Genomic DNA, 12,761 nt, shown 5'->3' with positions numbered 1-12,761 from the left:
AGTCTATTCAATAAATGGTGTTGGAAAACTTGGACAGATTCATGCAAAAAAAAATAATAAAACTAGACACCTTTTTACATCATATACAAAAGTAAGCTCAAAATAGATTAAAGACTTAAATCTAAGACTCAAAACCATAAAAGTCCTAGAAGAAAACATAGGCATGCCCTGACTGGTGTGGCTCCATGGGTTCAGCATCGTTCCATAAACTGAAAGATAGCCAGTTTGATTCTAGGTCAGGGCACATGACTGGGTTGTAGGCCAGGTCCCCGTCTGGGGATGTGCAGGAGGCAACTGATAGGTGTTTCTCACACATATCAATGTTTCTTTCCCTCTCTTTCTTCCTCCCTCCCCTTCTCTCTAAAAATAAATAAAATGTTTTGAAAAAGCACCGGCAGTAAAATCTCTGACATTTCTCTTAGCTATATATTTTCTTATATACCTGCTTGAGCAAGGGAAACAAAAGAAAAAATAAACAAATTGGACTACATCAACCTAGAAGTTTTTGCACAGAAAAGGAAACCATCAACAAAATCAAAAGGCAACCCACTGAATGGGAGACCATATCTGCCAACGATACATCCAATAAAGGGTTAATATCCAAAATTTATAAAGAGCTCATACAACTCAACATCAAAAAAAAAAAAAAAAAACAATCTCATTAAAAAGCCAGCAGAGGACCTGAATAGACACTTCTCCAAAGAGAACAGCTAGAGGGTCAATAGACATGTGAAAAGATGCTCAATGTCACTAATCATCAGAGAGATGCAAATTGAAACCACAATGGGATATCACCTCACACCTGTCAGAATGGCTGTCATCAATAAATCAACAAACAACAAGTGTTGGTGAGGATGTGTAGAAAAGGGAACCCTCGTGCACTGTTGACTGGGAATGCAGATTGGTGTAGCCACCATGGAAAACAGTATGGAGGGTCCTCAAAACATTAAAAATGGAATTTGCCTTATGACCTAGTGATTCTAATTCTGGGTATGTATACAAAGAAACCCAAAACACTAACTCAAAACAATACACATATCCCTGTGTTCACTGCAATGTTATTTACAATAGCCAAGCTATGGGAGCAACCCAAGTAGATAAAAGTAGATAAAAAAGCTGTAGTACATATATGTAATAGAATATTACTCAGCCATAAAAAAGAATGAAATCTTACCATTTAGGACAGCCTGGTTAGATCTAGAAGGTATTATGCTAAGTGACATAAGTCAGACAAAAAAGACAAATATCATATGATTTCACTTATATGTGGAATCTATATAACACAATATAAATAGCCAAAAAAAAAAAAAAAATTAGACTGATAGATACAGAGAAGAGACTGATGGTTTTCAGAGGGAGGAAGTTGGGTGAAAAAGATGAAGGTATTAAAACATATAAGTTGGTAGTTACAAAATAGTAACAGAGATGTAAAGTACTGCACAGGGAATATAGTCAATAATGTAATAACTATGTATGCTGCCAGGTGGGTACTGGAAATATCAGGAAGACCACTATGAAAGTATATGATTATCTAACCACCATTCTGCACACCTCAAACTAATACAAAATAATACTGAACGTAAACTGCAATTGAAAAACACAATTAAAAAAAACAAATAAATTAATAGAAGGCCCTAAACTAATTTTGAAATGGAGGCACTTTGTACCACTGGTTGTTTAGGAGACAAGCAATCAACCTTTCTCCTGATGGAACAACACACCCCTACTGTGTATGAGTTCTGCTCCCCAAAAAATACTAACTCTGAATCTGATTTAGCTACTAGATTCAACTATCAACTAACAAAAGTACAAATATAGAGGACTGGAGAATATCTTAAAGGACACCACAAAGATGCCCAGTCCTTACCCCTTTTCTGTGGCACTTGACCTGAGCAATGTTTCCTGAATAATTTGTTTTCCCCTCAGGATCAAGTTTGTTTTTCATCTTGCTCCTTCTATACATGCTGATTACTTCCTTTTAAACTTCTAGTGATTCTTAATTATCTACTCACACATATAAATTAAGTCTTATTTTAATGGAAAAAGTGGATTCCTCTGCAATGCAATAGGCCCGTTTCTCCCCCTAATTGCAGTGCCAGGGACCAGTGGTGTTACTGACATATCATAAATCCAGAAGAGAGAACAGTATTCAAAAAATTAAGCAGAAGTAAAGTGAAAGAGATAGACTACTCAAGAATACTGCAGCTCTTCAGGTTTCTGATGTTTTACTCACTAACAGAAGCACCAGCTAGAAAAACACAAAGAAGCAAACAGTAAGGCTTTGCATAGGTGGAACATTCAGAGTAATGGAAAGAAACATTTTTATCACGGTCAGTTTCAAACAGATGGTAAATAGGAAAAATTTATGTAAGAAACCCAAACTTTATTAAATGTAAAAGACTATAAAAAAATAAAAAACCCAACAAACATACAAAGCAGATGGAGAAAGACAAATCTATTATCTAGGGGAGTCATAGAAAATTCAAGCTTCTTCTATTTTTTAATTATGTCCTTCAAAAAATTTAAATTTCTACATCTCAGCTTAGCTTACGAGTGTCCCTCAACTCGTTATTTTTCTCTTCTACTTTCTATTTTTGTTTGGACCCATAAAATACAATTAAAATACAAACTATGCACCAGAAACTATTAATATTGTCTGAAGCCCCTTTCATTAATGTTTCATTACATGTTTAAGTTCAGTTACACCATTTATCTCCATGATACTTTGCCCTTGCCACAGGATTGCTGGTCTGCATAAAATCCAACAGAGTGAGGCTGTGTACAGGAAGGAGTCCCAGCTTTGTGCTGGACATAACAACATGCCATTCCCCTGTCTGAAAAGTCCCATCTGCTAATCGCCAACCAGCCTGAGAGTTCAGCACCAGGAAAACCTGCATTTACACCATCTTAAACTACTCCTGGACTGCTTTCTGTCCTAGTTCCACAAGTAGATTATCAGCTCCCAAATAGCAGTTGACATACTTTGTTATCAAGTAGTATATAGACAAACACTGGACTAGGTCCAGAGCAGATTCTACACCAATATTTCCTGGTAGATATGGAATGCATTTACTCACCCAGTTCTCTTCTATCCTCCCAGTGCTGTATTTGTCATCCCCACCTGGGTCACTGTGCTGCTTCTGCTCAGCATAAAATTCCTGGAGAGCTGCTAAGGCATGGAAAGAAAGCTCGGGAACATCATCATCTTCCAAGCCATTCATCTCACAAATTGTCTATGACCTGCAGATAAGTAAAAGTGCTTCTTCCCATCAAATAACAATTAAAAAATGTTCACCTCACAGCAAAAATCCAAACTGAAAGTGAGTTTTTTTAAAAATGGAAACATATTTAAATGAGATCAAACATCTACAGGGATCTTCCATTCAACTTCAGTTAAACAAATGCAGAGTTTCCCTTTAAAAGTATTTAGTTTTTACAATTGCGATTTTCAGATTTTTATACCTTGTAGAACAAAACTTTTATCATAAGTATTTAAAGACATTTTGCTTTCTTCTGGTACTCCAACGGCCGTGTGCAACTAGTTCACAGTAGATTCTCTGAATCAGAGAACGTTTTATACTTGAACATCACTGGTTAGGTGATCTAAGGCTCCTGGTGTTATTGATAGGATAAATAAAGGACCGATTTTAAAATAAGAAAGAGGATCACAGAAAGACCTATAAAAAATAAAAGGGACTTCCGGCCAAGATGGAGGCGTAGACAGACATGCTGCGTCTCCCTCCACAACTAAGAAGGAATACAACTACCTCAAAACTAGAAATAACCAGAAGTTCCAGAAAATCAAACTGCATTGAAGTCCAGCAAACAAAGATATAAAGAAGAAATACTCATCCAGACAGGTAGGAGGGGCGGAGCCAGGGCAGAGAGGACTCGGTGTGGTGGTGGCAGCTGCTGCAGCAGCAGCAGGCCGGTAGAAAGCGCAGTCACACATTTTAAAGTCAGGAGGGACACCTGGGGAGCGTTCCCAGCTCCTCACCTTACCTTGCAGCACATGGTCCCAGCACTGGGGAAAATCAAGCCTCATTGCTTCTGACTGTGCAAACCAGTGGGGGTTGGTGTGGAGGCAGAAACTGCCGGTCTCAGCAGAGTCCTCTTGTTTAAAGGGCCCCCACGGTCCTAGAAAGTCCACAGACCCACCCACTCTGGAACGACAGCCAGGGCAGCAGCTAGAGGGGTGCCAGGCTGGTGCAGAAGTGGGAGAGGTGCCTGGAAAAGGGCTGAGTGCTGGTCAAGCGTCATTGCTCCCTTTCGGACTCCTCCCACACACACAGCGCCACAACGTGGTGAAACAGGTCACCCTGTACTTACGAATATCTAAGGCTCCACCCTTTACAACGTAACACGAGCGACAGCTCTACCTGGGACGCAGAGGCAAATAAACACAGGAGCCTGTCAGAATAAGGAGACAGAGAAGTATGGCCCAAAAGGAGAAACGGATCAAGGTTTCAGTGGGAGAACTAAGCGACGAGGAGATAGCCAACCTCACAGATGAGGAGATAATCTAACAGATGAAGAATTCAAAACACTGGTGATAAAGATGCTCACAGGCTTGACAGATATGCTTCAGTATGGCATACGAATAATGGAAGAAGTGAAGGTTATGCTAAGTGAAACAAAGGAAAATACACACAAAACCAATGGGGAAGGGAAGGAAACCGGGGTTCAAATCAATGATTTGGAATATAAGGAAGAAAAAAACAGTCAACCAGTGTAGAATGAGGAAGCAAGAATTGAAAAAAATGAGGAAAACTTCCCAAATTTTGGGAAGGAAATGGACATACAGGTCCAGGAAGCATGGAGGGTCCCAGGAGAGCTGGATCCAGAGGGGACCACACCAGGACGCACCATGATTGAGATGCCAAAGATGAAAGATAAAGAGAGAGTCCTGGGGGCAGCAAGAGAAAGGCAGAGAGTTGCCTACAGGGGGGGGCCTATAGGATTATCAGCTGATTTCTCAGAGGACACTCTGCAGGCAGGAAGGGACTGGAAAGCAGTATTCAATGTGATGAAAAGGAATCTACAATCAAGATTACTCTATCCAGCAAAGCTATCATTTGGAATGGAAGGGCAGACGAAGTGCTTCCCAGACAAGGTAAAGCTAAAGGAGCTCATCATCACCAAGCCATTATTATATGAAATGTCAAAGGGACTTAAGAAAAAGAAGATCAAAACTATGAACACTAAAATGACAACAAACCCACAAGTATCAACAACTGAATCTAAAAAATAAAAACAAAATCCAATGAAGCAAACCAGAATAGGAACAGAATCATAGGTATGGGGATCATTTGGAGGGTTATCAGCTGGGAGTGGGGAGGGAAGAAATGGGGATATGGTGCAGAGATTAAGAAGCATTACCGGTTAGTACAAAATAGACAGGGGGAAGTTAAGAATAATATAGAAAAGGGTGAAGCCAAAGAACTTATATGCACGACCCATGGACATGAACTAAGGGGGGGGTGGGACTTCTGGAAAGAAGTGGGTTACTGGGTGGAGGGGAGCAAAGGGGAAAAAAAATTGAAATTACTGTAACGACATAATAAAATATACTTAAATTAAATTTTTAAAAAAGAAGTAGAAATAGATAGTCACAGAATAGCCATGGGGATGTAAAGTACAGTATAGGAAATGGAGTAGCTAAAGAACCTACCCATGACCCATGGACATGAACAATGGTGGGGGGATTGCCTGAGGGAGTGGGGGGTGCTGGGTGGAGGTGGCAAAGGGGAAATATCAGAACTGTAATAGCATAACCAATAAAATATAATTTAAAAAATAAAATAAAAGGGACAACAGAAGAAAGGGAAGAAGTAAAACAAAGGGAGAAAAATAAGGTGTTTTTGTAGAAACTGATGGCCAAGCAATTACTTATTTGGGTACCTCCTAGTCAGTGAAGACAGCCATGTCTGCCCAATACCTCCGACAACAACTGTTAGTTCTGGGGCTCCCCAGACTACCTTCACGTTCGGTAATTTGCTAGAAAGCCTCACAGAATCCACTAAGGGCAATTACACTCACAGTTATTACAGGGAAAGGGTACAATGTAGAGTCAGCCAAGGAAGAGGCAAAGTCCAAGAACTTTCAAACAGAAAGCTTCCATTCCCCTCGGGAGGCACCACCCTCTTGGCATCCATATGTAAGTGTCAGGGTCCAGTTTGTAGTGAGGCTTCATAGCATTGCCATGATTGACTGAATTACTGCTCACCAGGTTGGGCAGTTCCCAGCTCTTGTCCCCGAGGTTAGTATGGCCTAAAAGCCCTCCATGAATAACAGACCTTCCTATCATTTGGGAAAATGTTTACAGGTTACCTATCAAAGGCCAAACCTCTACTTGGGTGTGGTCAACACAGAAACCAAACACATTTATAAATCAAAAGTTATTCTCAGTACAAAAACAGCATCCTGTTTGCTTTTTAAAACATTGTGTCTAAACTTTACAGTAAGTGATTGTTGAAAGTCAGCAAAAACTATTCAAGATCTTCATCACATTGCCCTTTTTCCCTTTCGTACTCTAAGGCCTATGTGGGTGCATCTGATACAGCCTTGGCCTCAGGCCCCAGCAACCAAGGGCAACTGGAAAAGCAAGACTCTTAGGGGAGGAATTCCCCAGGCCTAGGAGGAGTGTCCAGAAGATGCAGAGTAGCCATTTAAAATGAGAAATGCCTCTTAATGCTACCTTTTCCTTCTTTTCAAAATCAAAAAGTCCAGACTTCCCAACTTAAATCCTACAAACAAAAACAAAACCTGGTATGTACCACTACTGACAAACCAGTATATTGTAATGAATCTCAAGAACATGTAAGTCACAAAGTTACAAAATATATATAGCATAACCAAGTCGACTTACACGAAGTTCAGAAACATACAGATAAAAGCAAGTGAATAAAAAAAACCTCAAGATTAAAGATAGTGGTTTCTTCTGGGAGTGAGGGATAGGCCTAGGAAGAAATACATGTAAAAATTTCTTAAGTGTCTATTACATATCAGCAGAAACCTGTGGATTTGATTCTGAGTAAAGAGTGCCTGAAATGGTTTCCAGTTTGATGGCTCCTGAGTGTACTGAAGGACTGAAATGAGTCATTTTAGTTTACTGGAAAAAAAGAATAAATTTCCAGCAAAGTACACTAGGACCTATTAAGCTAGGGCTTTTCCAAGTGGCAGTTCCACGGATTACTGTTATGTGATGCTGAACTGAGAGAAACTGAAACAGCACAGCAAACACTGCAAACCACTACAAGGTTTCATTTTTCTTGAATATTTCAGGATTGAAGGTTCCTTTCATTTGGAAAAAGAATTGGGCAACTGTTAAAATTCAATGTCTCATAGCAGAGTTGAAGTATACGAGCTGTTCTTGATTAAAGCTGCATGACCTGCCCAGAAGACATGAAGGACAAAGTGTGTGTGTGTGTCCATATACATTCCTACAGACACACACTTACATGTATATCCTTGATGTAGACAGAAATACTTGAATTTTTATTAATACTAAAAATCATTTTCTACAGTGGCAGCTCTAGAGAAGGGCTTTCAAATTGCAGCTTGAAACCGGTTATTAAGTCATTTAGAAATAAAACGTAAAAACGGTAAAAACAAACCAGTTGACGTTAAGTGCAAAAAATTAATTCTAAAGAGCAATTTAAGTAAACTGTCTTTCGTAGCTGTAAAAAGAATTAAATTTAAGGTGACTCCCATCCCCTTCTCTGTAGGTGATTCTGGGAAGGCGTGGGTGCCGAATAGAGTATTAATCGAGATTCCCCCCACATCCCCGGTCACCTATGGAGAAGACCCTCCCCCGACTCGCAGTCGGAAGCGCCCGCGGTCGCTCATTTACTTCCCATCCTCGTAGAGGGACTTATCCCGCCTCCTAAAGCTCTACTCACGCTGTTGTTTTCAAATCTAAGAAACTGGGTACAAGTTGTGTCCAGTCTTTCCCTCTACAACCCAGACAATCACAGGCGAAGCCGCCTGTCTTTACGTCATCAATGCGCGACGTCGCCACGCAGACAGACGCCTCCTGGGACCGTCTAATCTCCGACTCCAGCACCGGAGGGCTTCCAGCCCCGCATTCCCGGACACTGCACAGAATTCCGCGGGTCGCCGGCCAAGTCCATACACAGCTGACTGTTCCTACCTCACAAACGTTTCGGGAAACGGAGAGCACTGCAGACCCTACAGCCACACGGGTCCATTCACCGCAACGCGCGGGCAGTTACCGGGAGCCAGGGGTGTGGAGGCGGCCCGCTGCGGAATGCTCGCGCTTGCGCATATCGGTGTTCCCGCTCCGCGCTAGCAATGCGTAGGCCCTGCCTCGTGGGGCGCTGTTCCCTCCGAAGAAGGTAGTTGATTCAAATTCAAATTTAAGGTTCTAATTAGATCCCCTTCAAGAGAAATACAAGAAACATCAAGGATTCCTCGGTCTGTCTACTTAAGTCTTTTTCTATAAAAAGACTTTATTTTTAGAGGAGGGGGGGCGGTACTGAGAGAGGGAGAGAAACGATTGGCTGCCTCTAGTATGTCCCTGACCAGAACCGCACCCAGGCATGTGCTCTTTGCAGGACACCCAACCGAGCCGCAAGCTGTCTGCTCAGTCTTAGAGAAATCAAAATAGGAGAGGCCTTATACTGTACATAGGATTAGAAAAACTTTTTAGACCCTCCACCATAATCACATTTCTTTGCTCAACTCTACGTGGTTACTAGGTCCAGCTATTCGCATTTTCACGGGAGCCGACACAAAAGAAGGTGGCATCTGCTTACTGAGCAGAAGAGGTAGCTGTCTTCACGATGAAATGAGGCCAGCTCCTGATGTGGCGAATAATCTTATTAGTCAGGTGCATTTCCCTATAAAAATAATTCCAAACATGGGACACTTGCGTGAACATCCCAGAACCTTCCAAGTTGAGGGCATTCCTCAGTATATATTAAAACCTCTAGCAAAGTACCTGGCACATAGAAAGCACTTGGTAAACCTGGCAGTTACCAAATCATAAGCGATGCGCTTATTTTCCAATCTGGAAGGCAATCCTGTCTTCCTCGCCTTCATTTTCTTTACCAGTTTCCATATCGTGCAGTTCTATATATTCTGAAGAATTGCCTTAAATCCTTTCTGGCATAAGTTGAGGATATAAATAAATGACTCATTTGCCAAATAATAGTACATAACACAGGTTTACAACTTGAGGAGTACCATAATTTCTATTATACTGTTTCTTGGTTTATAAAAACCCATGTATTACTTTTATTTTGATGGCTTTGAATCAGTAACATTAATGAAGAAACAGGAACCAACTTTTATAGGAGTGTATTTTTTAGAGAACTGTAAAAATTATAGGAGACTGCCTTGGCCTGTAATTTAAAAGTCATGTTAAAGCAAATTTCTGGTTTGAAACATCTTTTTAAACTTTAAAAGTTTCAACTGCTTTCATAGCATGTGAAATGCAATACTTCCCTTCATATAACGTGTGTTATGGTTATTTTTATCATTAAAGTGACCATAGACATCAGAAAGTTCAGTTATACCTCCACGAACAGTGCTGATTGCTCAGACAACCTGCTCACAGTAATACACGGTTAAAACTTTCCTGGAAAAATATTTGTATTGTAATTCAATGGTGTTTACAAACCATGAAATATTTAAAATATCAAAGGCAATTTGATTCTCTTTGAAGAAAAAATTACTTGACAAGTTAAACCGGACTTGAGAAGATGGTTTCAAATATATTTTAATTCAGGAATTTTCCAATTGCGTTTTCAAAAGTGATTTTTGTTCATCTTGCTACTCTTCAGAAACAGTGCATAAAATAAATGTAGAGCCCAGGCTGGGTGGCTCAGATGGTTGGAGCATTGTCTGATGCACCAAAAGGTTGGGGGTTGGATCCTGGCCAGAACACCTGGACAGGGCACATACAGGAGGCAAACAATCTGTATTTCTCTCTCTCCCCCTTCCTTTTTCTCTAAAATCAATCAACAATCAAACATGTCCTAAGGTGAGGATTTAAAAAACCAAAAAAGAAATGGAGATCACTTTGGAAAAGATCTTTTTTTTTTACTTGATTTTTAAGAGAAAGTCATTGATGTGTTTGTTCCACTCTTTGATATTCATTAATTGGTTGCCCCCTCTACATGCCCTAAGCAGGGATGAATCTACAACCTTGAAGTATGGGGAGAGTGCTTGATCCAACTGAGCCACCTGGCCAGGGTTGGCAAGATCTGTCTCTCTTTTTAAGTATATTTTATTGATTATGTTATTACAGTTGTCCCAATTTCTTTTCCCTTTGCTCCCCTCTGCCCAGTACCTGCCTTCCCTCCAGCAATCCCATCTTCCTTATTTCATGTCCATGGGTCGTGCATATAAGTTCTTTAGCTTCACCCTTTCCTATATTATTCTTAACTTTCCTGTCTATTTTGTACCAACAAATTATGCTTCTTAGTTCCTGTACCATTTTCTCATTTCTCCCCCTTCCCACTCCCAGCTGATAACCCTCAAAACGATCCCCATACTTATGATTCTATTCCTGTTCTGGTTGTTTGCTTAATTTTTTTTTAAAATATATTCAGTTGTTGATATTTGTGAGCTTGTTGTCATTTTAATGTTCCTAGTGTTGATCTTTTTCTTAAATAAGCCACTTTAACATTTCATATAATAATGGCTTGGTGGTGATGAACTCCTTTAACTTTACCTTGTCTAGGAAGCACTTTATCTGCCCTTCCATTCTAAATGATAGCTTTGCTGGATAGAGTAGTCTTGGTTGTAGGTCCTTGCTTTTCATCACATTGAATAATTCTTGCCAGTCCCATCTTGCCTGCAAAGTTCCTTTTGAGAAATCAGTTGAGAGTCTTATAGGCATCCCTTTATAGGTAACTCTGCTTTTCTCTTGCTGCTTTTAAGATTTTCTATCTTGAACCTTTGTCATTTTCATTATGCCTTGGTGTGATCCTCTTTGGTCTAGCTTGTTTGGGACTCTCTGTGCTTCCTGGACTGTATGTCTATTTCCTTCGACAAGTTTAGGAAGTTTCCCTTCATTATTTTTTTCACACAAGCTTTCAATTTCTTGCTCTTCCTTTTCTTCTTGCACCCTTATGATTCAGATGTTGGCACGGATAAAGTTGTCCCAGAGGTTCCCAAGCCTCTCCTAATTTTTTTCAATTCCTGTTTCTTCAGTTTGTACTAGCTGTTTTTTCCTTCCTTATGTTCCAAATCATTGATCTGAACCCCGATGTCCTTCCTTTTACCATTGGTTTTGTGTAATTTTCCTTCATTTCATTTAGCATAGCCTTCACTTTCTTATGTGTTTACCGTACTTAAGCATATCTGTCAAGCCTATGAGCATCTTTATCACCAGTGTTTTGAACTCTGCATCTACTAGGTTGGCCATCACCTCATTTGTTAGGTTGGCTATCTCCTCGTCACTTAGTTCTCCCACTGGAACCTTGCTCCATTCCCTCTTTTGGACCATACTTCTCTGTCTCCTCACCTTGACAGGCTCCTGTGTTTGTTTGCCTCTGTGTCTTAGGTAGAGCTGTGATACCTATTATGTTGTAAGGGGAAGAGCCTTAGGTATTCATCAGTACAGGTGACCCGTTTCACCACATTGTGGCGCTGTATGTGGGGGAGGGGTCCGAGAGGGAACAATGCCGCTTGCTCAGCACTCACCCCTTTTCCAAGCACTTTCCCCACTTCTGTATGGGACTGATGCCTCTCTAGATGTTGCCCTGGCCGTCGTTCCCAAAGTGGGTGGGTTTGCAGATATTCTAGGACTGTAGGGGCCCTACAAAAAAGGACTCTTGCTGAGAGACCCCCAGTTTCCTCCTCCACCCCAACTCCCACTGGTTTGCACAGTCAGAAGCAATGAGGTTTGATTTCCCCAGTGATGGGACCATGAGCTGTACAGTCTGGCCTGGTGCTGGAAGTGCTCCCCAGGTATCCCTCTCAACTTTTTAAAATGTTTGACTGTGGTTTCCGGCAACCTGCTGCTGCCACCACCACACCACATTCTCTCCGCCCCTTCTAACTGTCTGGATGAGTATTTCTTCTTTATATCTTTGTTTGTTGGACTTCCATGCAGCTCAATTTTCTGGAACCTCTGGTTGTCTCTAATTTTGACGTAGCTGTATTCTTTCTTAGTTGTGGAGGGAGACGCAGCATGTCTATTTACAAGATCTCTTAAAATAAAGATAAGCTAGACTCAATTTTACTTTTATATACATAAGTACCAATTGTAAGAACATGGAGGCAGCTAGAATGCACACCTGGACTTTGCTCATCAACCTGGCCCTGGTCGGGGTTCACAAAGGATATGTTAATAGACCTAGCCCAGGGACCCGCAGGATATGTTAACTAACCTGGTGGGGGGAAAGCAATGAGATGCAAATGACCTACTGTGTTAATAAACAAACTCACCCTCCTTGAAATTTCTGATTGGCAAGTTTAAAAAGGGAACCTGAAGATGTCCAGGTGGGACTCCTACGGGCCCAGGTAGAAGACCGGCAGTCCCCTTTCCCTTGCTCCCCACTCCCCTTGCTCCTATGGGCCCTCAAATCCGTCAGGAATTTGCCTCTCCACTCCATTCCCTTCCTCCCTTTCCCTCAATAAACCCATTGCCTGCTCCCACAGCGGTCTCTGGATGATTTCTCAGTGCAAGGTTGCTCTGACACTAATTATCTATAATTAGAAGAACACATACTTAGATGTTTTTCTTCCATTCTTTACGTGTTTCACCACCAAATTACTCAAATTAACAT

The 12,761-nt window shown here is 41.0% G+C and overlaps 1 protein-coding gene across 1 annotated transcript in view; it reads right to left on the bottom strand.

Annotated features, from left to right (window-relative positions):
* The window catches only part of EEF1AKMT1 (EEF1A lysine methyltransferase 1), a 29,609-nt gene extending 21,202 nt beyond the window's left edge, over nt 1–8,407 (bottom strand). The window contains exons 1-2 of the mRNA XM_090273688.1: nt 8,153–8,407; nt 3,078–3,240 (exon numbers count right to left, since the gene is read on the bottom strand). Coding sequence (XP_090129814.1) covers nt 3,078–3,221 — 144 coding nt within the window. The 5' untranslated portion in view covers nt 3,222–3,240; nt 8,153–8,407. The remainder of the gene's footprint in view (nt 1–3,077; nt 3,241–8,152) is intronic.
* Nucleotides 8,408–12,761: the final 4,354 nt, after the last annotated feature.

The sequence above is a fragment of the Furipterus horrens genome, unplaced genomic scaffold, assembly GCF_987537825.1.
Source record: "Furipterus horrens unplaced genomic scaffold, mFurHor1.1.pri manual_scaffold_4, whole genome shotgun sequence".
Lineage (NCBI taxonomy): Eukaryota > Metazoa > Chordata > Mammalia > Chiroptera > Furipteridae > Furipterus > Furipterus horrens.
Note: the sequence above shows the minus strand (reverse complement) of the source record. Positions and strands in the feature narration are given on the sequence as shown.